At 47.7% G+C, this 27,831-nt stretch overlaps 1 protein-coding gene across 16 annotated transcripts in view; it reads right to left on the bottom strand.

Annotated features, from left to right (window-relative positions):
• Window positions 1-27,831, bottom strand: part of Matn2 (matrilin 2) — a 134,150-nt gene that overhangs the window by 14,547 nt on the left and 91,772 nt on the right. For 9 of the 16 annotated variants that reach the window (XM_087190651.1, XM_087190655.1, XM_087190659.1 and 6 more), the window contains 5 exons: window positions 18,814-18,936; window positions 11,949-12,071; window positions 9,144-9,266; window positions 8,777-8,899; window positions 128-253 (listed from right to left, as the gene is read on the bottom strand). In XM_087190651.1, coding sequence (XP_087046777.1) covers window positions 128-253; window positions 8,777-8,899; window positions 9,144-9,266; window positions 11,949-12,071; window positions 18,814-18,936 — 618 coding nt within the window. The remainder of the gene's footprint in view (window positions 1-127; window positions 254-8,776; window positions 8,900-9,143; window positions 9,267-11,948; window positions 12,072-18,813; window positions 18,937-27,831) is intronic. The other 7 variants (XM_087190663.1, XM_087190664.1, XM_087190650.1 and 4 more) reach the window with 4 other exon arrangements.

Here is a 27,831-nt window from a genome sequence, read left to right as displayed (position 1 = left end):
CACTGAGCTAAATCCCCAGCCCTAGAGCAGGCCTGATCTCTACAGAGCCCAGGGCAGTGTGCTGACTGACGCAGCATGTGTGGGTCTGCCCTAGTCCTAGTCGGGAGCCGCCTGTGATCATACTTACTCCTCCGGCAGGTCTTGCCATCGCTGCGGAGCGTATACCCTTCAAAGCACTGGCACACAAATGAGTCTTCGTTGCTTACACATGAATGTTCACAGCCATGGTCCCCCACAGAACAAGGGTCCAGTTCTGAGAATCAAATTGGAATAATAGAAACAGAAATAAAAAATGATTCATACATGAGAGACTTATTCGCAAAAATGTTTCAGACACCTTAAATTAAAATGGTACCCATTCCTGCAGCACATTTTTGAGTAGAAATAATGTCTACAAGTAGTCATCTATACGGATCACATACAAGTAAAACAATACAATCGTCCCTTCAGGAGAAATGAACAAAAGATATGAAAAGAGGCTGGGTGTGGTGGCACAGGCCGGTAATCCAGCATTAGGGAGGCTGAGGCACGAGAATCATCACAAGTTCAAGGCCAGCTGGGGCTACCCAGTGAGTTCAAGGTCAGCGTGAACTACATGGTGAAACTCTGTCTCAAAAAAAAAGAAAGATACAAAGAGACAATTTATGAAAGGAGAAATAAACGGCATAAAATACTAGAAAATAAGTAACTTCATTGGTTATCATAAAATACCAACTTATCTACATATGTATGTATATATGTATAATGTATGTATGTATGCATATATCACACTATGTACATATCCCATCCAATCAACAATTTTTATTTCTCTTTTTTTTTCTTTTCGTACCGGGGATCGAACTCAGGTCCTTGCGCTTGTGCAGCAGGTGGCGAAACCACTGAGCTAAATCCCTGGCCCAACAATTTTTATTTCTTTCTTTATTTTTTGCAGTATCAGGGATCGAACTCAAGACCTTGCACTTTCAAGGCAGGTGCAGCACCACTAAACTAAATCCCCAGCCCTATTTTTTTTTTTTTTTTTGAGACAGGATCTCACTGTGTAGTTCAGGCTGGCCTTGAACTTGCTATGTCACCCATGCAGGCCCTCAGGTGATCCTTCTGTCTCAGCCTCCTGAGCGCTGGTATTATGGGCATGTACCACCATACCCTGCTCCAGTTGTGAGTACATGGAAAAAACAGACTAAATATGTTACCATGTGATAATAAATCCCATGGTTTTTTTTTTCCTGACTACACAGCATTACTACATTCTAAAGTAAGCTTCCAAACACAAAGGGAATTTTGCCTGTGTTTCTTTGGGCAGAAGCGCTGCCCAAATCTTCCAACAATGAGTGAGCGCTGGTAACTAACTGCAGAAGACAGCCGGCTGGGTTTGCTGTGGACATGACTTATCTCTGGGCACATGCTGGGCTTATTAAGGCTTGAGCAGTTTTTCATGTAGTGGAAAGGACAGCCTCATGATCCAGAGCACAGCCGGCCCTGGCTGCATGGAGGGGAGCTCTCCGCACTGTGAATTTGCTATACTCTGTCATCCAGGGTGAAGAATTGCTGTAGCTCTCTCCAGCCGGCCCTGCCAGGCTCTGGTGTGAAGGCCATCAGAGAGTGCCTTTCCTTCCCGGGCTTCCCCCGCCTCCCTGGCCCGGCCCTCCCTGGAGGCTTGGGTTTTGCTCCTGAGCCTCCCACTCCCCAGGCCCCGCCCCAGAGAAGGACCCTGTTTGGGGCGGGGCTGCTTCCCACCACCAGGCCCTGCAGGGAGAAGTCGTGAGCCCAAGGGTGCAGCTTCTCAGGGCTGCGGACTCCTCAGTCCTCCGGGCGGTCAGACTCACAGCTCTTTGGGATTTTTGCTATGTGTGATTCCAAATCATGTGATGAATTTTCACTGTTTTCCCCCTCCTCGTCTCCTCAGAACATGTGATCAGGAGACAGTAAAAGTGGGTGAGCTCTCAGGCTTGGGCAGCAGGCCCAGGATTCCAAGGCAAACCCAGGAGGACGCCTGGCCCTGCGGACACAAATGTACCTTTCACTAGCAGATGCCCTCCAGCCTGTGAAGGGCATCGCACTCTGGGCCCCCTAGTCAGTCCTCCCTGAAGAGGCCTCAGGCCTTTGCACAGGGGAAATCCGCTCTTGTCCTGCCTTCGCCAGCCCGCGGTCCTTTAATGCTTCAGATTGTGGAAATCTTGTCGAGGCCCGACCCACCTGCCCTTGGCCTCACACCCCCTGCTCTCCGGGCTCTAAGGCTTCGAGTGGCCTCACTGCTCCCTGCAAGCCTCCCCTCCTCTGCTGCTCTCCCTCTGGCACCCTTACTTTTCCTCCTGCTCACCACTCAGGAAGTCTTCTCTGGCCTCCCAACTGGGTCTCCAAACGCCAAGTTCCTGGCCTTTATGTAAGCATCAAGCTGGAGTTGAACACTCACTGATGCGACTTTGTGGGGACACAGCCACAGGGCTAGGGCCACATGGACTGTGAAGGCCAAGAGCCCACCGTGAAGTCCCATTTCTCTCCCATCCCCAGCACCAAGGTAAGGCCCAGCATGTAGCAGCACCCTGCAAAAAGCTGGCAAGGCCAAAGAAACAGTTTCTCTCTTTTTTGTGTGGGTGTGACAGGGTCTTGCTATGTAGTTGAACTTGCTATGCTTGAACTCACTATGCAGCCCAGGCTGGCCTCAAACTCACAGCAATCCTCCTGCCTCAGCCTCCTGAGTGCTGGGATCACAGGTGTGCGCTACCACACTCGGCTGGTTCCTGTTTTCTACCCAGAACCAAGGGTAATTGAGACCCCTTTGTGCAGATGTTTCTGGTTGGATGCTTGTGGCCGTCTGGGCACCTCACTCTCCCACACACCAGCCTTGCGGAATAGAACCCACTGCTCACAGTGGCTCCACACAGTGCCTGCTTTCTGCCTGGTGGGGATGTGCTGGGCCACATTCAAAGAATCACACGGCAAATGAGAAAATGCCAAAGGTGCCCTGGGATACCTTCCTGACTGCTTTCTACCTCCCATGTCTGGAAACCAAGCTGGAGTCAGCTTCTCCCCAGGGCCAGAGATACTCCCTTATGGGGAAGGGCCTCATTGCTTTCCTGGCAGGTGATGACCGCTGTCCCTGACTCACTGCACAGGGGTCTCCAGCTTGGGGGTGACAGGGGACACCCCAGTGAAGGCTGCACTCAGGCAGGAGGTGTTACGGAGCACTTACCCTGTGCCAGGTACAATCCCATTTGGGGGCTAGAAAACACCTTGGAGATGGATTGGTCCCAGCTCATCGCTTTAGAGATGAGGACACTGACACTCATGGAGAAGTGACTCTGTCAGGGTCCCTGAATGACCTGCAGACAGGGCTTGTCTTTGCTGTCCTGGGGCAGAGGTGAGAATCCATCATGAACCTGTAACTGCCATGTTTCCTGGTCCGGCTGCACCCCTACTGGCCACCCTGGCTCATCACGTCTGCCCAGACAGCCCAGCAGGTGCTCAGAGACAAACTCAAAGGTTGCTGGGGGTGGGGGTGGTCTCCAGAAGGTTTGCTGTCACTCTCACCATGGGCGACATGTCCCTCTTGCTTCCCCAAGCTCCCCCCTACCGTCGGTACTCAGGATTCAGGACTCAGAAGGCCCAACTCCCTCTGGGGTGGGCCCCAGGGATCCCCAGTGCTGAGCACCCTGAGGTGCCCAGTAAACACTTGCAGAGAATAAGCAGAAACAGGCCCAGAGCTCAAGGAAGCACTTGGACTCCAATCCAGAGCGCAACAAGCTGGGACAGGAACCATGGTCACTGAAGGCCACCTGAGGGCCCAGGAGAAGTCTCAGGAGGCAAGGGGGAAGCATGCCCCACTCAGACGGGATTCTCATCCTTTCCCAAGTTTAATTAAATCCTCATTATGAGCTGGCTCTGCAATTGGTGACCAGGATGATTAGAAGTTTCAAGACAACTGGGGATTTAGCTCAGAGGTGCCGCTGCCTGCCTTGAAAGCACAAGGCCCTGAGTTTAATCCCCGGTACAAAAAGATTTAAAAAAAAAGAAGTTTCAGGACATAGCCCAGGCTTTGGGGTCCCTGCATACTGACATGGGCTGTGCCTCCCACATCTGGATTACACATCTGGCAAGTCACTCATCTGAGGGGCAGGAGTTGTGGGGCACCACCTCTGGCAATGACAGCCTGGATCTGGGGCTCCATGGGAGATTATTAAAGCCATCCTGACCTCGGAGGGAGAAAGTAACCAAAGACTGACTGACAGCGTGACACAATTGCCTGTTGGTTTGATTTTTTACCATCAAATTGGGAGCAACTGGTCCTCTGCTCTTCTGTCTGAGCTTTTCCTCACAGACCGAGCAGCAGCTGAGCTGAAATGTACTTTTGGGGGCATCTTGCACTGAGCAAGAGATCTGAAGATGAGGCCTGGGCTGTAGTCCTGGCTCTGCCAGGGGTGTCCATTTCTTCCCTGTGCTTGTTTCCCACAAGCAAGGGAAGCTTTCTACTGCTCCTTCTGTTCACGAGTGGCCTTCCCTTCCCTCACTCCCTGCTACTCACTGAACAGTGCCCCCCACGCCCTGAATTCCTACACTGATGCCCTAACCCCATGTATGGCACTTGGTGGCGATCAGGCTGAGATGTGGTCATGAGGCTGAGCCCTGATCCAACACGATTAGTGCCCTTATGAGGGACCCTGGGGCTCACTCCCTGTCCTGTGCTCTCTTGCCCTCTCTCTCGTTCTTCCCTGCTATGTGAGAACACAGCCAGAGGTGCTAGCTGTCTGCAAGCCAGGAGCAAAGGCCTCACTGGAACCTGACATCCTGATCTTGTACCTGATCTCAGATTTCCAGCCTCCAGGACTGAGAAACAGATTTCTGAGGTTAAAGAACAACACCCCATCTACGGTATTTTGTCATGGCAGCCCAAGCAGACCAAAACACTGTGCTAAGCTTGCACAGGGCGGCCAAGGCAGGCCCTCAGGCCTGAACAGGCCTTTGCAGATCTATTGGCCTTTGGTAGCTGAACTGGGAGTGTGGCCAACCAGGTCCCAGGAGCACTGAGGTTTGTGGTCCAGGCCTGACAGTGTCCTCCAGGACCCTGGAGGAAAGGAGGGTCTCCCCTAGGACAGGCTTCAGGCTCCTGGTTCTGTCCCCTTCCAGGTGGTGTGTCCCTGGGGCTCCTCCAAGGACAGCAGGCCTGGCCCTGGGACATGGGTCTATAGGCAGCAAGGTGGGGAGCTCCCTTAGGCTGCTCTTCATGTGGTGGAGTCGAGAGTAGGGAGGGAAGACCCTAACGAGACCCTAACAAGGGCGGCTGACAATTACTCTACAGGTTCACAAAGCTCTGATGGATGCCTCTCCCTCTGCCACACAGGGACCCTGAGAAACAGGCAGCAATGACTGTTCCCAGTTTACAGATGAGCAACTGACCCAAAGAGGGCCAAGTTCCTCACCCACAGCAGAAGCCACAGGTTTAAATCTGGTCTTTGGCCTCCCAGTTCCACGCTCTTTATATTTTGCAAGGCCATGTCCCATATCTGCAGAGAGCCACAAGGTGAGGCCAGGTTGGACAGCAGGCAGAGGGGCCCCAGATGAGTGGGGTGGCAGGAGGATACTGGCACCCAGCGGGTGGGGAGGGAGAAGTTCCGCACAGGGGCGACACTGGAGACGGGCTGGGCTTCTGCAGGCAGCTGGGGTAAGGAGGCTGTCCTAAGTGGACACAGGATAAGCTGAAGGCCCAGGCCCTGCTCAGAGAATAAAGGACTCCTCACTATGGCTGGAGCACAGGAGCTTCAGGGGAGACCCAGGACTGGAATGAAGAGGAGGAGGAGGGAGTTCTCCCACATGGCCAAAGTGAGGGATTCGAGTGGAAATGAATTCTGGGGAATGGTTGGGAGCCACAGAAGGTGAGAGAGCAGGGAGTGGGCCCTGGGCCAGGGCCACAGGATCAAGAGAAGCTGGTCTCCATTCATCTCCTCATCTCATCTCCCTCTATTAAGCACCTCCCATGGGCTGGGCTCTAGGAACTTGGAACATCTAGGAATCTGTCATCTCTAGATGACACTCAACCTCTGACTTCTGACCTCCAGGAGCCCACAGGGCAGTGGACTGGGATCCCTTGTGCAAGGTCCATCTCACCTCAAGGAAACTTCTAGTGGTAAGAGAGTCTGCCCATTGCTCTTTCCAGCCCAACTGGCTGTGTAACCAGAGCTTGGGGTCCAGGAGGTAAGGAGGGAGGCCAGGCTTCACACTAGAGCCCAGAGAGCCCCAGGTGCCTCAGGGACATCAAGATCACAGTGTCAGCTTCGTCCCAGGGCCTCGGGAACTGGGGTCTCAGCTCTGTTCTTCAGAGAACTTTCCAGAAGGTGAGTGAAGATCTCTTCAGACCACTGCAGTCACAGATCTAGTGGAGGCTGCCTTTATAAAGGCCAAGGAGATTCTTGCGACAGTCAAGTCAAGCGGCTCCCCGTCATCTGGTGTAGGGCTGGGAAACTTACATGCCAACTCCAGTTAGCTGTGGCCACACTGAAAACAAAGCCCACTATTACAGAACCTGGCCACCAGACTGAATCATCCCAGAGCAGACAGAACGTCTTCAATTAACCCTGGTGCAGAAATGTGGCTCTCGTGTCCTGTTCCCGAGGGTAATTCTAACCTGACTGATTGTCTCCCAAGTTCTTGTATCAACCCAATCATAGAGAAATATCAAAATTTACTTTTAACTGCATTTTGGGACATTTACTCACATGGATGACGTCACGGTGCCATTAGGGACAAACACTTTAAACGAGAAAATGGGGAGCGTTTCAAAGTGGCAAAGGCCTCACTCACATGGCAGGGCAGGAAAGCGAAGGAAGGGGCCATGCATGTTTGGAACGCTCTGTGAGAATGGTTAGAAGTCCTGCAACCATCTTATGTTTCTGATTTTCACAGAAAAGGGGGGCACAAAGGAAGGGCGTGACCCGACCCGTCAAACATGATGGAGAATGAAGCGCTCAACTCCTCTCGCATCTGCTTTGGCAGGCAGGCAAGCAGAGAGCTCTCGGGCACACCCACCCTTTCTCACCCTCGGTGTCCAGGCTCCCCGAGCTGGCTGGGGCAGCAGTGTGGGAAGCAGCTGGGTGGGGAGCCAGCAGCAAGCCCTGACATGGGTAAGCCCTTCGCCGAGACCCGAGAGTCCAGCCCAGCCCAGCCCAGGAAGCGTTTCCTCCCAGGCAGCACTGTTGCAGGGACACAACCCTCGGGGCTGTCACTCGTTTGCCCGTGTGCAAAGACGGCACTCCGGGTGGACAGAGGAGGCTGTGGCCACAACTTTGTTAGTGGTCGAGGACCTGGGCCCTGTAACAGGAAAGACCAGCAGGACAGGGAAGGTGACGTGCAGTCCTTTCTCTCCATTCCCGATCCCTTCTCTCAGACTATTTCTCCATTTTTTTTTTTTTTTTGAGATATGGTCTCACTATTTAGTTCAAACTGGCCCTGAATTCACTACATAGCCCAGGCTGGCCTCAACCTTGCAGCAGTCCTCCTGCCTCAGCCTCCTGAGTGCTGGGATTACAGATGTGCATCACTCTGCCCAGTTCAATTTTTTTTTTTTAATCTTTGTCTACTTGGAAACAGGCACGCAGGACAGCAAACTAGGCAGCATTCTTGAGTGAAAGAGAAAAAGAGGCATGGGACCTTCCATTTGTTTGCTTTTAATGGAGACAGGAGTTAGGATGAGCTATAAGGAAACACTGCAAGCTGGGTGTGCTGAGAGGGAGCAGGGTCAGGGAGCAGGCTCCGGATTTCCCAGGACTGGAGTCACGCGGTGAGAACCCTCACTTAATAGCAGGTGACCTCAGTCTCTTGATCAGGAGTTTCCTCATCTGTGATAGCACTGGTGCCCAGCACAGTGCCTGGCACACAGCCAGCAAGTGGGCATATTACTATTCATGAGCAGGCTGCTGGCTGTCTGACGGTAGAGCAGAGCGAGACTCTTAGTCCATTTCCTATCTCAATATAACTGAATACCAGCTGCGTGTGGAGGTGCACATCTGTAATCCCAGCACTTGGAGGCTGAGGCAGGAGGCCAGCCTGGGCTACATAGTGAGTTCAAGGCCAGTTTGAACTACATAGTGAGACCCTGTCTCAAAAAACCCAAAAACCCCCAAACCAAACCAAACCAAACTGAATTGGGCAGACTGGCTGATTTAGAAAGAACAGAGGTTCAGGAAGCCCCCAGTTCCGGAGGCTGGTAGGCCCGAGAGCAGCACCAGGCAGGGGCCTTGTTTGTCTTTGTCTTGTCCTGGAAAAGCACACGCCAGGAGAGTGTGTGCGAGGGGAAGGGACGCCGGGAACAGGCACCCCTTTTGAATGACCTGTTCTCCCCATCACCTAACCTCCCTTGAGAATTAACCCACTCCCCTGAGAAAGGCACTCCTTCCCTGTACGGCCTCATGCCTCTGAAGGGCTTCTCTCTCAAAACTGCCATGATGGCAAGGCAAATTTGAATGTGAATTCCAGTGGGGACAAACCACACTGGAAGCAGAGCAGCATGCGAAGATCCAGGCCTGTGTCCAGTTCCACAGCTGCAGTGAGGCCCTCTGTGGAAACAGCCAAGGCCATTTCCAGAAGGGGGTTTGAGGGCAGAAGGGAAGCAGCCATCTGGGCTCGAATGGCTAAGAGACAGTCACACAAGTCCCCACCAGCCAGGCCCAGCCCAGACAGAGGACACCAGGCACGGGCACGTGTGGCAGCACAGCCAAACCCACAGCCATGGAACGCCCACGCCAGGTCCTGCTTGTCCCGGGACCTCAAACACGACGGGACTCACTTGCACAGGTCTTCCCGTCACTGCGGAGCACGTGGCCCTCGGGACACTGACAGGCGAAGGACCTGTCTGTGTTGACGCAGGCGTATTCACAGCCATGGTCGCTCAGCAGGCAGTAATCCGCCCCTGCAAAGCCAAGACCCACGTGAGGTCCCTGGGGCCCCGTCAGTGAGGTGGCAGGCCTGGCAGGATGGGGGTCATGTTGCTGTCATGCTCACCACCCCTGAGGCACGCAGTCCCTGGCCGAGTGCCTACATCTCCCTGGAGCAGGGGAAAAGGGCACCACACCCAAGCTGCCACTCTGTAGGGACACCATGTTCTACTCCTGCCGCAAACCCTTCCCTACCAGAGAGGGGTGGAGGGGACTCACTAGAGCAGGTTTTGAGGTCCTCGTTGATGAGGAAGCCTTCTGAGCACTGGCAGACGAAGGACTCCTCCGTGTTCAGGCACAGCTGCTCACAGCCATGGTCCTTCTGCGCGCAGTGGTCCACCCCTGCGTGGGTCACACACGTAAACCTAAGAGGTGAGGGGGCCATGCCCTCCCAGCCAAGGGCACTGGAACGGGAAGCCTGCCGAGAAGGGAAGGCGCCATTCTACGCCATGCTTCTCTGGGGAACCAGCTTTGCCTGTGGCTCTTCCCATCTCTCTGAACCCCAGGCCAGGGCCTTGCCATGAGAATCTGGTGTCTTGGCATTGAGAGATTCTGAGAGCAGGTGTGATTTACACATTGCAGAGCATGGTGCTTAAGAACAGGGGTTCCTGGTCTAAATCCCATCTCCGGCACATCCCACTATGGACGCAGACAGTTGCCTGGCCTCTCTGGAGCCTTCCAATTGTCTCCTGACCTGAGCATGGGAATGATGATGGCTGTTTTCTGATAGGAGTGTGGTGAGAATTAGAGGCAATAACACATGGAAGGCAAGCCTTCAGAACAGTAGCTGGCATGCAGCAGCCACTTCATGGATGCTTGTGATTATTAGCAAGTAGTACTGAGTGAGGATCCATTGTATATTTTCATTTCTATTTGAAAATTTAAGAATGTGATTTCTCTTTAATCCTCATAATCAGGACACCCAGATTCAGAAAACAAACCGAAGGCCAGGCCTGCCTGTGTGGCCCGTCCTGGCACCCGAACTCCACACAGCTGGGCCCTGGGCAGTGAGGGCTGAAGGCCAGCAAACACACAGCTGTGGCCGACGGCTTCCACAGACAGCCTGCAGGCGGCCTCAGACTTTCTGGATGGAGAAAGTACACCCCAGAGACTGGAAAGACACGGAAGGCCTTGTGGAAGGCCACCAAGTGAGCTCTTCACTCCTGTGGGGCCTGGGTCCTCAATGCCGAGACACCGGTCCTTCTAGAACCTTCTCTCGTGGAGGAACCTAAACAACCACTTGCAGACTCTCAGGAGCTGCATGCTCCTGTTCACATCCTGGTACCACCATTTACCAGGAAAGTGACAATTTTCTGGTTTCCTTCCCTTTAAAAGGGATAGGATTGCAGGTGGCTCACAGGGCTGCTGAGAGGATCAGGAGAGCTGGTGTGTGAAAGTGCTCACCATAGCTCCTGCAGAGTGAGTGCCTCTTAAGGCTTTGCTGTCATTATGGCCTGGGGACCCCAGAGCCCTCTGGGAGAGCAGAAGACCTCAGCTTTCTCTGGGGATTTCTAGTCTGAAGAGGCTTGGGTTATGCTTTTTTTGTTGGTGGTACTGGGGATTGAACTCAAGACCTTGTGGCTGCAAGGCAGGCACGGTGCCACTGAGCTAAATCCCCGAGCCTGGGTTACACTTTCTTACAGCTGACCAGATAGATCCCAGAGAGAATGGAGGGTCTCCATGTCTTCCAGCCCAACCTCTGAGCCCGTCCAGGCCCCCAAGGCATGCTGGGAGAGAGGTTGGCAGGCTCTGGCCCCAGTGGCCTAGATGGCCCAGTCAAATCATGCCCAGCCTGTCCCAGGAAACTTTGCAGGGCCAGCAGCTGGTGGACACCACACTCCTGGAAAAAAGCAGGATTGGCAGGGATCTGTCAGGACCAGGAGCTCTCCCTTCGTGCTGAACGTAAGAGCCCCTGCTCTCCACTGGCTAATCCACAGCAGAGCCTGGCTGTTGCACCAGCTTCCTCACTCAGAAGCCCTGGCCTCTGAGATCTGCCTTCAGAAAGCCTGGTCGAGGCATTGTGTTCCTTGTGCAGGCTGAAGGGGAGCGAGTTTTCCCGAGGACAGTGTTGGACCTCATGCTCCAGCTGTGAAACTGCCCCCCTTCCCCCAGCAATTTAGGGTCCAAATGCTCAACAGCTGCACTGTTCTCCTTCTCGATCCATCCCTGTCTCCAGCGCTGAAGCAGATGTGCGCTTGCTGGTGGAAAGCCACACAAAGGGCCTCTTCTCTGCAGGCCATGTCACCAAGCCCCAGCGCCCAAAGTAACAGGGTCACAGGGATGCGGCACAGCGTCTATGTGCTCCCACCCTGCTGGCCTGGGCCATGGAGCCTGTGCCTCACAAAACACGATGGGACTGGCCAGCTGGCAGGGCCTGCGAGTTCCCATGTGTTTACATCACCGATGGGCTTTGTGGTGGCTCTGACACAAGGACATGAAAAAAGGGCTTCACAAAACCCTGTGTTTCTTAGCTCTGCCCTCAGATCAGCCCAGGGGCTGCTGCTTCTGAGGTCTAACCCTTCTGGCCTCTTGTCCCAACCTGGGGCCGGACACTGGTCACTCCCATGGGCCCCACAGTGTGAGCTGTTAACCTTGGTGTGATGTTTACCTTGCACCAGGCCTGCAGCTAAGGGATTGGAATGGTCCCAATTATTCCCCATAACCACGCTGGAAGATCAAGACTAGTATTAGCTTCACTTTTTTAAATAGATAGGAAATCAAAGCTCAAAGAAGTTAAATAACTTGCTCAAGGTCACTGGAGCAGAATGTGGCTTAGTCCATGCTTCTAACAGCAAAGATTAATAAGACTAATATTTATTGAAGGCCATGCCTAACAATACTGTCTAAGTATCTTGAATGGATGGATTCTTTTAATCCTCACAACCCACCTATGAAGCAGGTAGTCCTAACAGTCCCATTTTATAGGCGGTAAAACAGGCAGACCCACAGGAAATCTGGGAGCCCCAGAAGGGCCCAGAGGTGAACCTGTGTGCATCTGCACCCACACCCCTGGGGTGCACTCACGGCTGCAGGTCCTGCCGTTGGGGTCCAGGATGTAGCCCCGGCGGCAGCGGCAGTAGTGGCCCTCTTCCGTGTTGACACATTCGTGTTCACAGCCCGGTTTGTTCAGCGCACAGTAGTTGATTCCTGCAGGGAGAAAGGACAGAGCCTCCTTCAGACTTGGGCTTCTCCAGGGCTGAGAGGCAGCCTCGGGATCCCAGGGTGCCCTGCAGACAGCTGCTGCTCCCTCCCCAGGCAAGCCGGGAACTGATCATTCATTCATTTGCCAACCGAGGGCCAGGCCTAGAGGCAGCTGTGGGGGATGGGATAGGGTCTGGGCCCCAGAAGGAGGCAGCCAAGGGATTGGGGGGCCTCAGGCAACACAGAGGAGGGCGCCACTGAGCCCACGGATCGGGTGTCTTCCCCAAAGAGGTGATGGGCAACTGGAGGCTTAGGGAAGAGAAGAATTAGACAGCAAAGGGGACTGTGGGAGCAGAGAGTAAGGACTTGGGGACTGCACAAGCCCGGGGATCAAGGTGGGGTGGGGCACACTTGGGAGCTAGAGGAGCAGACTAAGGCTGGAGAGTGAGGGACAGACAAGGCTGGGGAGGAAATGGTTGTGCCTTGCAAGCCACAGAATGGAGCTGAGAGGGCTGAGAGCAGGTGGTCAGGCCAGGGAGTGGTGGTGGCAATGGAAAGGCCTGGAAGAGGATTCTGCAGTGGAGAAGGAAGATGGTGAGCTCAGCAAACACTCAGCAAGCGAGGTGCTCTGCAGGACACGGAAACAGCCCCTGCTTCAGGGGGCCCGTGCAGAGCAGAACCTGGACCCGATGTGGGCCTCTGGGTTCTCCACCATTGCTTTCCTCCCCCTTTGCTGGCCAAAGGCCAAGTCAAGGGCCCTCAGCTGAGTTGAGCTAAACTGAGTTGATGGGTAAGAGCTGAGAGGTGGAGCGAGGGCCACACTTCTCAGCCCATCCCCTTTCGAAAGAGATGGCGAAGCTAAGGAAATCTAGTCTCTTCCTTGAGTAGATCTGATCACTAGAGCTCAGTGTAAGTGGGCAGCTTCTGTCCACAGTGATGTCTGACAGTGACGTTCAACAGCATGGGGCAGAATAATCCAAAGTTGACCTTGAAAACTATCTGGCTATTTAGCAGAGTCTGGAAATGACAGCTACAGGAAGGGTCCAAGGGCATAGCTTCGCTCAGATCATGATAGCAGCAGATTCATGAACCAGAGGTGACAGTCCCTGCTGATGCCGCAGGTCGCTGCAGTGTTAAGCTCACCCCCCCACCCCCCCACCCCGCCCCCTGCCCAAAGCATGCTTCTGCTGGGAGACAGAAGCTGACTCCTACCCAGCAGGCGACTAACAACTTATTTCCTGCTAAAACCACAGTAGGTCACAGGGGAGGTGAAGACTGGAAGGGAAAACAAAAGGAGCTCACAGAAGGCCTTTGTGAGACTGGCATTGAGGGGAAAGGTCACCAAGACCTCATCGTTGGGCCCAGACCAGTGTAACTGCACCGCATTGTTCTTTTTCTGGGGACATGGCAGAGACTGTTGGTTGTCTTGCCAATAACCATTACCCTGTGGCCCCCAGGGCACAAATCATGGCTGGGTTAAGCCAGTCAGACCCGGCAACCATGGCAACAATGTTCTTCTTCCTCAGGGCCTGGTCTGGGGGAGGAATATGCCCAGGTTCTGGCCAGAAAGCCACACAGAGGAGTTGACCCAGGGTTCCTGGAATGGCAGATGCAGCACGTGAAGACAAGGCTGTGGTATGCAAGGGCTGGCCTAAAAGAAATATCACCTTGCTGTGTCCGGGACCCTCGGCGCCCTCTCTCAGCATGAGGGGAGGTGGCATATTGTTAGGGCCCTTAACAACCTCACCTGTGCTGGGACATCACTGAATGCCAAGAGATCAGCAAAGAGCCTCTCAGAGAGGCAGAGCTAGCAACCAAACAGGCCATAGACAGGCAGGAGACGCAGGGCAGGAGGGCGAGAGGTCCCTGCAGGACAGGGATTGTAGGGATCATTTCATGATCCACCCCATGGCTGTCCAACCTTTGGCCTGCCAGGGGCCACAGAGAGAAACGAAGAATACAGAATGGAGTTAATGTATATAAGTAAGAAAACTTCCTGTTTTTAAGTATTTGAGCTTATTAAATTATTTTATGGAAAACAAGCCCAAGGTTAATAACTAAGTAAGAGAAGTTACATGTCTACTTAGTAACAATAAATGCCCATCTTCAAGGCACAAACTCGGAAGAAGGCCGAAATACCGTTACCATTAGTCCCTGAATTTCACTCTCCAAGTCACACAAGCTCCTCTAACATCTGATACAATGGGGGTTCCTGTGACAGGCAGTGTGTGGCAGGCTCGGGAGGCAGAGTTAGCACTTTGTCCTCTGCCACACAACATTCATCGTCACTACAGTGACTGCTAATTATATCTATGCAGTCCATGCCTATGCACTGCGTATTCAAGACTGAAAAATGTTTGTGAGCTTGTGAGCCCGAGTTACCAGCTTTCCGGGGCTGGACGAGGTCCTCAGGCCTGCATTACCCCACCAGAGAAAGGGAAAAGTTCAGTAAACTCTGTCTTCAAAAGCCAGGCTTTAGCCACTGAGGAAGACAGCACAGTGGTTCTGCCAAAGTGAAATATCAAATAAACCACATTAGCCAGCTACTTCACTCCTACATATATAAGTCCAAGATTACAGCAGCACTATTCACAACAGCCGAAAGCTGGGAGCAACCCCAGGGGCTATGAATGGATCTGGTTATCAACCAGATGTGATGTAGAAATATAGCAGAGTATTATGCAGCCTGTAAAAAGAAGGAAATGCTGACATGGGCTACAAATGGTTGAATCATGAAGACAATATTGTAGAAAGGTGAGTAAATTAAATTATCTGGTAGGCAGTCAGACAGGGCTGCCCTCTCAAGGCACCAGGCCTCAAGGTGCCAGTCCTCAAGGAGCCAACACAGGGAGGAGCCAACACGGAGAACAATTAAGGCACATTCATTGGTTAGCATTATAAAAAAGAAAAGGGGTACTACTTCCCCTAGAGACAGATAGCAGTATTTATTCAATATGTATCTATTGCACCTGTGATAGCTAATTGTGGAGTCAATTTGAATACAAAGGCCTAACAGATTGGTTCAGCCCAGTTCTGAGTGACCAGATATCTGACTTACTGACATGGAAGCCCCACCCAGGGTGTGGATGGCACCAACCAATGGACAAGTGGCCTGTTTGGAATAAAAAGGGAAAGAAGGAAGTCTTGCTTTCTGCTTCTTCACAGTAGCTCCAGTCTTTGCCATCACCTTTGGACATCCATGTCCAGCCTTCCAGTGAAGACCCTTCAGCCTCCTGATATGGACTCACATGGGAGTCTGCAGTAATCTCCAAACCTTCAACTTTCAACTGGATCCTTTTTTTTCCCGTACCAGGAATTGAACTCAGGACCTTGCACTTGCCAGGCAGGCACGGCGCCATTGAGCTAAACCCCCCACCCTTAACTGGATCCTTTGGATCTCCAGCATGGAGAAGGACCTTTTGCATTCTTCCACATCAGACCATTTTAAGTCTACCTCGTAAATCCGTATCTATAGTCTGTATAGATCTATAGACCTATAGTCTTCCTCTAGTGAGCCCTAACTGACACAGCACCCCCTATCTGGTTATGTGAGCCTCATAAACTGTAAGGTGGTACACATGGGTCTGCTGGGAAGTCCCAGTATATCCAAGAAACCCCCCAAGTTATGTGACTGAACAATCAGATGACAAAGTAAATAGTCTTTATGATGCCAGCTCCTAAAAGAGCTGGAGACCTTACTGAGAAAGTAAGACTACGAACCTGCGAGCTCAGGGACCCCAGGCAGTGAATTATAATGCCAGCTGAATGGCTCTGTGAGTAAGTTCCAGAAAAATCGGACAGGTAAAGAAACATTGAGGGAGGAAGTCCCGTTCCTTCATTTAGGAAATCCAGGTCCACAGAAATAGGAAGTAGCTGGCTCAGGTGACACAGCCAATATGAGTGACACTGCCCAGACTGGACCTGACTTCTCCTGGCTCAGTCCAACCTGGGGGCTGGGACTGGCTTTTTAGGGGGTGTCATCTCCAGCTACAGGGAGCCCCCACCGTGGTACCAGAATCAGGAGCGCTGGAGCCCCCACCTGGATTGCGCCCACGTCTGATTCAGCCTAGAGCTCCACCCAGATGACAGTCAGGCCAGCCCCAGCTTTGCTGCTCTGCACCGACGCCTTCATAATTCACGTCTTTAGTCAACGACAGCAGCTGTCTCCAGAAGGAAAAGCTGCCCAGATGAGGAGGACTGAATCCTGGCCAAAAGTTTTTCTTTGGAATTCTGCCTTCAACTTTTTTCCCCCCAGTTTAACTGGATGACATCAAATTCCTTTGATACATTTCTTATTACCTTTGAAAATAGCCTACATTGGCTGGGGATTTAGCTCAGTGGTTCCACCGCCTGCCTCGAAAGCCCAAGGTCCCAAGTTCAATCCCCAGTAACAAAAAAAGGAAAAGAAAATAGCCCACATCCATCAGCCTCCTATGAAATGTACATGGCTGTACCCTCAGCTCAATATATCTGCAATGCTCAGATCACTTGAGAGACTTCAGGTTCCTAATAAACTTCAGATTGGAAGCCTAATTTCTTTGTTTCCCCTGCCATGTAACCCTCCGGGGAGACCTCAAGTACTGACTTCCGGTCCAGCTGTCTGCCATGAGGACCAAGTGCAAGCATCAGTCAGGGGAGGCTCCAAGAGGTGACCTCAGGCATCCAGGGCTGCACCCTCCACAAAGACAATGGAAAATGTAACGAGGAGGCGGAACTGTGGGAGAAGAGCTAATAACACTGGCTTTTAGGATCAAATTCGACTTTTCCTGGATGAAAAAGTAGGGCACCTGGCTAAGGAGGAAATAGAGCTATCACCACAGAGTCTATGTGAATGAGCGTTCGGGACTCTGCCCAGGGCCTCGGCCTGCACACAGGCCTATCTGTGGGCCAATGTGTGGTCAAACTCCTTCTCAGCCTCCCTCCTTGGCGTCTCTTCTCCAAGTGCCTCTCCAGGCAGGGTGTGGAGGGAGTGGCAGAGGTCGAGGGACTCAGATGCCTGGGAAGAGACTCAGAGCTGCAAGAAAAGTGCACACCAATAGCCACTGCCTAGCTCATCTTCGTCCCCACCAGTGACACGGAAAGCTTGTGGCCATAATGAATGTAAGCAATGAACCAGAAAATTACCCCTCACATAAGAGCTCTGGACCCACACACTAGAAAAAGGTGTAAACAGCACAGAGGGGCCTGGCCAGGACAGAAGAGCTGGCCCTCTAACATACTGGAGGCACGTGTGGTCTCGTTGAAAATACTCCAATTGTTTTCACATTTCGAATGCTCTCAATTAAAGTTCCCATTAGCACTTGCATGTTTCCAGGGTTTGTATCCAGGCAGGGGAGTGGGGACTATCTTTTACAAGAGACGTTCAGTTTCACAATCTGGGCTCTGCAGCCATCTGCCTCCATCCCAGGTTTAGTCCTCAGCAGGATGAGTACGTGAGCTACTGTGTGTTTCGAGCAGAACGCACCACATCTGGATTCAGTTACACACGTGGCCCACAAAGCTCCACAGAAGAGGTAGACAGTGCAGCCTTTGAAAACCAGATCCTGCTCTGTGGAATGCTGCTGTTGTATCTCCAAGAAGTCTGGGAAGCCACATGTTGGGAAATACAACACCAAACGGAAGTTCTAGAGAGTTCTACAAGTGATGTGGTTAGAAGAAGACAATAATTCAGCATGCATCAGCATGGCCTGATGGTGAGAAGACTTTTTGAAGAAATTTTCACCTTCCACGCTTTAAAAAGGTCTTCTTTTTCTTTCTTTCTTTTTCTCCCTTCTTTCCTCCCTTCCTTCCTTTCTTTCTCTCTCTCTCTCTCTCTCTCTCTCTCTCTCTCTCTCTCTCTCTCTCTCGACAGGTTCTCTCACTATGTAGCCCAGGCTGGGCTTGAATTCTTGGCAGTCCTTCTGCCTCAGCCTCCCAAGTGCTGGGATGACAGGTGTGCACCACCATGCCTGACTTGAAAAGCTCATCTTTCTAACAAGATTGAAGAATTCAAATAATAGTTGTAATTTCTCTAGAATAATACATCTTGAGTGATTCCTTAATTCATTTGTTCATTCATCTGTTCCACAAACACATGCTGTACCCATGCACATCAAGCATGCAGCTATTGAGGATCTGGCTACAGGGAAAAGACAACCACCTCTTGCCTGGCGGCCTTCTAGTCTAGTGTCTCGCAGAAGTCTGGTTTAAAGACATCCCACTTAGGGCCCGTGCTCTAGGCTGCTCATGTCCCTTGAAGGGCAGTGACAGGCACTTATTTGAGTCACTCAGCACATCCTCACCATCCTTCCATGCCCTGTACCCCTTGAGTGGTGCCACAATGCTTCTGAGTCTTATTTTTCTTCTACCTCCCTATCAAAGAGAGTAGAGCTACAGCTGACCCCTCTTAGCAGCAACCAAGTGTCTTATCTTGTAGGACTGAAGAACCCAGCTCCTTTGATGTCCCATTTCTGGGTCCAGCCTTTTCTTTCTCAACAGGGTAAGGAGGACCAAGAGTGAATCCTCATTTCAAATAAGTAGAACTTCAGCTTGGTCCCGAGTTTGCTGAACAAATTCAATGGTCAGACCTAGTCTATCCAATCTCTACAAAACATCCCAATAGGATTTGATGAGCCAAAAGAACAAAGGGCAGAATAGTGTTAGTAAATGTAAATGCTGAATACAGGTATAAGCTGCTTAAGATTTGCAAGGAAAGGAAAGCTAGAGGAGCATTTGGTGGACAACACTAACAGTGCCTGGCGCGACTTACTTCTGCAGGTTTTCTTGTCTGGATTCAGGGTAAAGCCTTTCAGGCAGCGGCAAGAGTAGGAGTCACCTGTGTTGGCACATTCGTGCTGGCAACCATGATTAGTGGAGGCGCAGAAGTCTATCTCTGCAGAGAGAACCATCAGAAAAATGTCCAACAAAGCCATGCAACTAGCACATCAAAATGGGATTTTCATCTTCATTTTTCCTAAATGGGTAAAGCCCATGCCTCAAAGACCTATTCCAGGAAGCAATCTCTCAATAGAGCTACTCCCAGGTCTAGAGACATAAGGGCACAAAAAGGAATCTTCTTGACACATGACACAATATCTAAGTAACTAATTTTTTAAAAAATTTTTTGGTACATGTTAGGTGTACAATATAATGACATTCATCATTGGAAATTTGCACCTTTACATAATCTCTCTTGGTTCTTATTTTTTCCCCATTCCCCTGCCCTCCCTTCAACCCCTCCATCCCTCCCTAGTTACAAAGACTTTGTTTCCATTTTTTCATTTTCTCATATTAATTTCATTCCCCTCTTTCCTTTCCCCTACCCCTCCCACTTCCTCTAAGTAACTAATTTGTGAACATGCTCTCCTTATCTTGGTTCATGTAAGAGCCACTCAAATTAAAATTACTGGACTGTGGGCTGGGGAGAGAGTTTAGCTGAGTGTTTTATGAAATGATGCAATTAAAACAATGAAACCTTCTCCAAATCAAACTCTACACCACTCAAGAGCCTCTAACACTGAGCCTAATGGGATGCAAAAGCATCCCAAGAAATATAAGGCCTTAGAGAGAAAGACACAAATATTCCAAGTTCAAAATTCCTTCCTCCTGGGGATTTAGCTCAGTGGCGCCCACTGCACCTGCCTCCCAAGCATAAGGTCCTGAGTTTGATTCTCAGAACCGGAAAAAGAAAAAAGAAAAATAGTTTAAAAAAAACAAAACCAACTCTTTCCTTATTGCATAAATAGGACATTTCATCTCAAGATTCAGTCAGAGATTATAATGTCTGGGGATATTCTAATTTAAACCAAAATATTCAGAAAAAAAAGGTTGCATGGAATTTGTTACAAAGGAATGTTACTTGCATAAGCATTTCTAAATATGGAAAGAGACTGCTCCACTGAAAGGTCTGAACAAGGGCTTTTGCTGAAGTGGAACCTAAAGGCATTGTTTAAAATCGCTGGGAGTAAGTAGTCACTGATGAAATCTCAAAAGACATCTGTTTTGATGAGGACTTTTATTGTTTTAAGGAACATCTAAATTATGTATATAACTTCCATAATGAAGAATTTGATGTAAACGACTTTTCCCAGTCTATATCAAAGGAAACAAACCAACTAAGAGAAGCATACACCATTCTTCAAAGGAAAAACAATGAAAAAAATGCCAATTTCCCACCTTAAAGTCCTGGAAAATTTACACATGTAGGAAAATGGACAGAGTGACATGGGGAATCCATGTGCTCATTTCTCGGCTTCAGAATCTATGGCTGCTCTTCTTCCTCTACACCTTCACCCTATAAAAATCCCGTATCACTGTGGGGCAAATCTCAGACATGATATCATTTTTTCATAAATATCTCATAATACATCTTTAAAAGATAGAGACTCAAAAAATACAACTATAGGGACAGGGATTTAGCTCAGTGGTTCTGCCACCTGCCTTGCAAGTTCAAGGTCCCGAGTTCAATACCCAGTACCAAAAAAACCAAAACAAGACAAAAAACAACTATAATACCATCCTCACATGTAAAGGTATTTAAACAACTTTTTATTTGGAAACTCTTTGAAAACTACACAAAGTTGCAAATAAAAATTATACAAGAGGCCAGGTGTGATAGAGCATGTTTATAATTCCAGCACTCTGGGAGGCTGAGGCAGGAGGACTACAAGTTCAAGTGCAGCCTGGGCAACTCAGTGAGATCCTATTTCAAAATTTAAAAAGGGATGGCAGTATAGTTCAGTGCAAAGGCCCAGGGTTCAGTCCCTAGTACCACACATGCAAACACACAGACACAGAGTATAAGAGCCACTGATAACACTTTTTAAGCCAATTCACCTACTGTTAACATTTTACTCCATTTGACTGACCATTTCCATTTCTGGTCCTTTTCCCTACAATGTAGTCTGTGCTCCCTAAGAAGAGGGCTACTCTCCTACATAGGTAACCACATGATCCCCAAACTTACATTGACGTAGTACTTTTTCTTAATCCATCTTCCATATTCTAATCCTGCCAGCTGATCTAATGTTCTTTATAGTATTTTCTATCTACCAGTACAGGATCCAGTCTAAGGTCAGAGATAGTAGTTTTTACATTTGCTTATGCCACCTTTAATCTAGAACCATCCTGTCCAATGTGGCAATTTAAATTTAAATTGGTTAAAATTAAATCAACAATTCAGTTCCTTAATTGCACTGGTCATATCTGAAGCACTGAAGATAGTTGCACAAGGCTCCTGACTGGTTTTTTTGGAGGCAGGGTCTCACTTGGTAGTCAGCTGGTCTTGAGCCCACTATATAGCCCAGGCTGCCCTTCAGCTCACAGTGATCCTCCTGTCTCAGCCTCCTGAGTGCTGGGATTATAGGCATGAACCACCATGCCTAGCTAATGCTCCTAACTGTTTTATCTACTTGTTTTTAGGTTTCTTTTTTAAAAAATATAATGTGTAAAAAACAAACTACACACATTTATGATGAATAATTTTATGAGCTTTTGTATACTCCCATGAAACGATAACCACAATCAAAGTAATGACTATTACTTGTTGAAGATGGTAACCTTGCCCTATTGAATCGTTTTTGCATCTTTGTTGAAATATTTTCACCACGTACATGTGAGTCTCTTTCTGGATCCTATTCTGTTCATATTTGTACCAATACTTCACTGTCCTTGACTGTTGTGTGTAATTAGTCTCCAAATTAGGAAGTTTAAACAACCCACAGAGTGGGGAAAAAATTTTACCAGGTATTCAGATAAAGGACTACTATCTAGAATATTTAAAGAACTCAAAAAAAGTCAGACCCGGGCCGGGGATTTAGCTCAGTGGTTCCACTGCCTGCCTCACAAGAACAAGGTCCCAAGTTTGGTCCCCAGAAACAAACAAACAAAAAAGCCAGATCCCCCCAAATTTAAAGACTCAATGCAAAAATGGGTATCTGAAATAAAAAGACACTTCTCAGATGAAGAATTAGAAAAGGCAAATAAATTTATGAAAAAATGTTCAACATCACTGGTTATTTGAGAGATGCAGATTAAAACAATGCTGAGATTCCACCTCACCCCAGAAAGAATGGCTGCTATCATGAAATCAACCAATAACATATGCTGGAGGGGCTGTGGGGAAAGAGGAACGCTTCTCCACTGTTGGTGGGAGTGTAGACTGGTGCAACCTCCATGGAAATTAGTGTGGAGATTTCTCAAGAAACTAAAACTAGAAGCTCCATTTGACCCAGCTATACCACTTCTTGGTATCTTCCTGAAAGAATTAAAAGCATCATACCACAGTGATATGTGTACACCCATGTTCATAGCAGCACAGTTTATAATAGCTAAAGCTTGGAAACAGCCCAAATGCCCATCAACTGGTGAGTGGATAAAGATGTGGGGGTATTTTATACAGTGGAGTACTATTCTGCCATAAGGATGAGCTTCAGACATTTATATAGCTAAATGGATGGACCTTGAGACCATACTCTTAAGTGGAATAAATTGGACACACGTGTTTAAATACCACGTTATTTCTCTGGTGTGAGAAACTGAAAGTGGAAATAAGGACTGAAATGTATAACGGATGTTGGGAAATGGGATGAAAGTGTTCAAATGAGAAGGGGAACAAGGGAGGAGAGAGGGAGAAAGGAAGGAAGGGGCAAGAAAAAAAGTGAAAATAGAAGGAAAAATGGAAACAAAGCTTCTCCACATAGGGAGGGGAGGGAGTTTGAGGGCGGAAGGGGATTAAAATAAAATTTATTAAAAATAAAATAAAATTTAAGCTTTAAAAATCAGGAAGTTTAAATTCTCCACATCTGTTCATCTTTTCAAGTTTATTTTACTATTCTATTTCTTTGTATATCCATGTAAATTTTAGAATCAGTTTTTCAAGTTCTAAAAAGAAGGACTGCTAAGATCATTACAGAGATTGCTTTGTATCTATGGTTTGTAAAGGACTGATCTTGAAAAATACTGCCTTCTCTTTTTCTTTCAAATTTGTATTTGTTTTCCAGTGCTTTGGATCAAACTCTGGACCTTGCACTTGAGAGGCAGGCATAGTGCCACTGGCTAAATCACCGGCCTTTGTATTTTTAATAGTGTGGGTCTGCAGGGCACACTGAGCGCTTCGTGTGGGAGCAGCGCAGGCACACAGCACATCCCAATCCTGCCCCAATTCTGTCTCCATCCACTCCCTCCCTGCCCCTTCCTTCCCTCCAGCTCGTGGGCCTTCAATTTACCAAAGATTTCTCTGCCCCCTATTTTCTATCTTTTAGAAGATCTTCTGGTCCATGAACATGGTAAATCTGTTTCATTCAGTCTTTTTAAATTTCCCTTAGAAATAAATGCTTTCCAGTTTTCAGTGTACCAGCCTTTCACATTCGGTGTCAAGTTTGTCCATAGGCGTTACATATTTTTTGCTATTGGAAAGGTATTATTTAACTTCAAATTTTGATTGTCTATTGAAAGTATGTAAAATAGTTATTTTAGGCCTGGGGATTTAGCTCAGTGGTTCCAGTGCCTTCCTCGCAAGTGCAAGGTCGCAAGTTCAATCCCCGATACCAAAAAAAAAAAAAAAAAGATAGTTATTTTATATCATCTTGTATTCAACAACCTTGTTAAATTTACTTAATAGTTTCAGTAGCTTTTTTGCAGATGCCATTAGATTTTATATGTGACAATGTTATTGGATAATAAAGATGGTTTTATATTGTTCTTTCTATTCTATGCACTCTTTTATTTTCTCTTCCTTCTTGCACTGGCTAGAACCTCTAGCACAACATTAAATAGAAATAGTGAAAGCAGACTTCTCTCTTGTTCCTGATCTCATAAAGAATTCAATCTCTCATTAAGAATAAAGTCATCTCCCCGGCCCAGAGGAAGGGGCTTCTGAGCCAACATTCCACTGCTCCTGGTCCAGAGGAAGGGGCTTCCAGGCTACCATCCCTCCTGCTGCTCCTGGCCCAGAGGAAAGGGCTTTTGGGCCACCTTCTGTCCCGCCACTCCTGGCCCAGAGGAAGGGGCTTCATCCCTACCACTGCTTCTGGCCCCTGTCCCACCTCTCCCAGCTCAGAGGAGGTGAGCCACACAGGCGCCAACAGCACCCCCCTGCCCTCCAGTCAAAATGAGAAAACACGTAAATAAGTCTCAAAACCAGACCTCCAGATCACCTACAGCAACCCCAAAGGGAAATGAGATGGAACACTCTGATACTCAACCACCTGGACCCACTGAACTGGCAACAAAAGGGGATCTGGAAAAAAATGAAATCAGAAATAATTTCTCAGATAACAGGAGAAATTCTGCTCCTAGTGCAAGACATGATTCATAAATCTAGAGAGGAGCTCAGGAACATGATGGAATCCCAACATAGGAAACAAATGGAATCCATAAAACAGATGCAAATAGATTTCCAGGACATGAAAAACTCCATTGAAAGTCTATACAGCAGAATGAGCCAATGTGAGGACGGAATTTCAGTATAGAAGATAAGATTGCAATTAATGACCAGGAAAAGAAAAATTGCATCAAAATTATAAGGGAACATGAGAAATCAATCCAGCAGCTGCTAGATGATGCAAAGAAGCATAACATAAGACTGATTGGGCTCAATGAAGAAACAGGAGTGAGTGCAGATGACATAAAAAAAACTCTTCACAGAAGTAATGGCAGAAAACTTCCCAAGCAGGGGAAAAGAACTTCACATACAGAGAAGTGAGGCATATAGGACTCCAAATAGCCTTCATCAAAAAAAATCTACACATAGGCATATAATTGTTAAGATTCCAGAAACACAACAGAAGAACAAAGTTCTACAAGCAGTTAGAGAAAAGAAATCACATACAAAAGAAAGCCCATCAGAATCACAGCAGGCTTCTCAACACAAACCATCAAGGCAAGAAGAGCTTGGAGTGACATATTCCAAGCCCTAAAAGAAAACAGCCTCCAACCCAGATTGATGGACCCTGCAAAACTTTCTTTCAAAATGGATGGAGAAATAAGATACTTTCATGACAAAGAGCACCTTAGGAACTTCATGAATACCAAACCAGCACTCCAAAGAATTTTACACAATAGCCTAGGAACAGACATTGAGGATCACAACCCCAGGAAGCAAAGCACAATGAACCCATCTGGCATGACAAGAAATTCAATGTAAAGGGGGAGAACCCAACAAAAAGAAAAAGTCATGGCAATGACAAGTCAATATGTTTCAGTTAGAACCATCAACATTAATGGTCTCAATTCACCAATCAAAAGAAATAGACTGGCAGAATGGGTCAAGAAGCAAAATCCAACAATATGCTGCATTCAAGAAACACACTCAATTCAAAAGGAAACTCATAGACTGAAAGTTAAAGGGTGGAAAACAATACTCTATGTAACAGGAACCTGAAAAAAAGCAGGAGTAGCTATCCTCTTTGCAGATCAAGTAGATTTCAAACCAACACTGATTAAGAGAGATGAAAAAGGACACTACATCCTTGTAAAGGGAATAATCCAAGAGGAAGGGATGACAATCATAAATATCTATGCACCAAACACTAGTGCACCCAACTATATAAAACAAATACTAATGGACATGAAAAGTCATATATGCACTAATACAATTGTAGTAGGGGACCTCAATACCCCACTGTCACAAATAGATAAACTAGACAAAAAGTAAGTAATGAAATACTAGAACTCAATCGAACTCTTGAACAAATGAACTTAACAGATGTTTACAGAGTCTTCCACCCCACAAAATCAGAATGCACATTCTTCTCAGCTGCACATGGGTCATTCTCCAAAATAGACCACATACTCACACATAGAACATGTTTAAGTAAGTGCAAAGGAATTGAAGTTATCCCCTGCACATTATCAGACCATAGTGCGATGAAATTGGAGATCCATAGCAAAAGAAACTGGAAAAACTTAATAAACACGTGGAAATTGAACAACATACTTCTGAATAACCAATGGGTCACAGAGGAAATTAAAGATGAAATCAGACAGTTCCTTCAATTAAATGACAATGACAATACAACATATCAGAATCTATGGGACACAATGAAAGCAGTCTTACAAGGGAAATTCATAGCAGTGAATACGCATATTAGGAAAACAGAAGGAGCCCAATTAAATAACCTGATGCTGAACCTCAAGCTTCTAGAAAAAGAAGAGCAGGACAAACCCAAAGCTCATACAAGGGAGGAAATTATAAAGATCAGAGGAGAAATCAATGCAATGGAGACTAAGAGAACGATACAAAAAATCAATGAAGCCAAGAGTTGGTTCTTCAAAAGAATCAACAAAATTGACAAGCCCTTAGCCAAGCTTATCAGGAAAAGGAAAGAAAAGGCCCAAATCCATGCAATTAGGAATGAAAAGGGTGAAATTACAACAGACCCAGCAGAAATCCAGAGGATCATCAATACCTACTTCCAGAACCTATATGCCAATAAGATGGACAACACAGAAGAAATGGACAGCTACCTAGATACATATGAATTACCAAAGTTGAACGAAGAAGACCTAAAAATTCTGAATAACCCAATATGAACCAATGAAATTAAAAGCGTAATTTAAAACTTATCAACTAAGAAAAGCCCGGGACCTGATGGCTTCACTGCTGAATTCTACAAGACATTTAGAGAGGAACTACTGCCACTACTGTTTCAACTCTTCAATGAAATTGAAAGGGAAGCAATACTCCCAAATTCATTCCTGGAAGCAAGCATCACCTTGATCCCCAAAGCAGAGAAAGACCCAACTGCAAAGGAGAACTATAGGCCAATCTCACTCATGAACATAGATGCAAAAATCCTTAATAAGATACTGGCAAAAAGAATGCAGAAGATCATCAAGAAGATCATACACCCTGATTAAGTGGGATTCATCCCAGGGATGCAGGGATGGTTCAACATATGCAAATCAATCAATGTAATACACTATATCAATAGAGCCAAGGACACAAACCATATGATTATCTCCATAGATGCAGAAAAAGCATTTGACAAAATCCAACATGCATTTATGATAAAAACCCTACAAAAAATTGGAATAGATGGTCTCTACCTCAAACTGATAGAAGCCATCTATGAAAAACCAACAGCCAATATCATACTAAATGGTCAAAAACGGAAATCCTTCACACTGAAATCAGGAACAAGACAAGGATGTCCACTGTCACCACTCTTGTTCAATATAGTTCTGGAAACAGCCACAGCAATTAGACAAGAGAAAGAAATAAAAGGAATAAAGATAGGAAATGAAGAAGTCAAATTGTCATTATTTCCAGACGACATGATATTCTATATAGAAGACCCCAAGAACTCCACCAAAAGTCTTCTAGACTTAATAACCAAATTCAGTCAAGTAGCTGGTTACAAGGTCAACACACAAAAATCAATAGCTTTCCTCTACATAAATGACAGACTCACTGAGAGAGAAATAGGGAAAATAATTCCATTCACAATAGCATCCAAAAAACTGACATACCTTGGAATCAACCTAACAAAAGAAATCAAAGACCTCTTCTCTGAAAACTATAGCACTCTGAAAAGAGAGATTGAACATGATATCAGAAAATGGACAGACTTCCTCATGCTCCTCGGTAGGAAGGATTAATATAGTGAAAATGGCCATACTTCCAAAACTGCTATATAGATTCAATGCAATTCCAATTGAGATCCCAGCAGCATACTTCATGGACCTTGAGAAAATAATCCAAAAATTCATTTGGAACAAGAAGAGACCCAAAATAGCAAAAGCAATTCTAGGTAACAGAGACATGGCAGGGGGTATCACAATCCCC

Source organism: Heterocephalus glaber, unplaced genomic scaffold (assembly GCF_053883595.1).
Source record: "Heterocephalus glaber isolate CG9 unplaced genomic scaffold, H.glaber_assembly_v1.0 deba00001555, whole genome shotgun sequence".
In the NCBI taxonomy this organism is placed as follows: domain Eukaryota; kingdom Metazoa; phylum Chordata; class Mammalia; order Rodentia; family Bathyergidae; genus Heterocephalus; species Heterocephalus glaber.
Note: the sequence above shows the minus strand (reverse complement) of the source record. Positions and strands in the feature narration are given on the sequence as shown.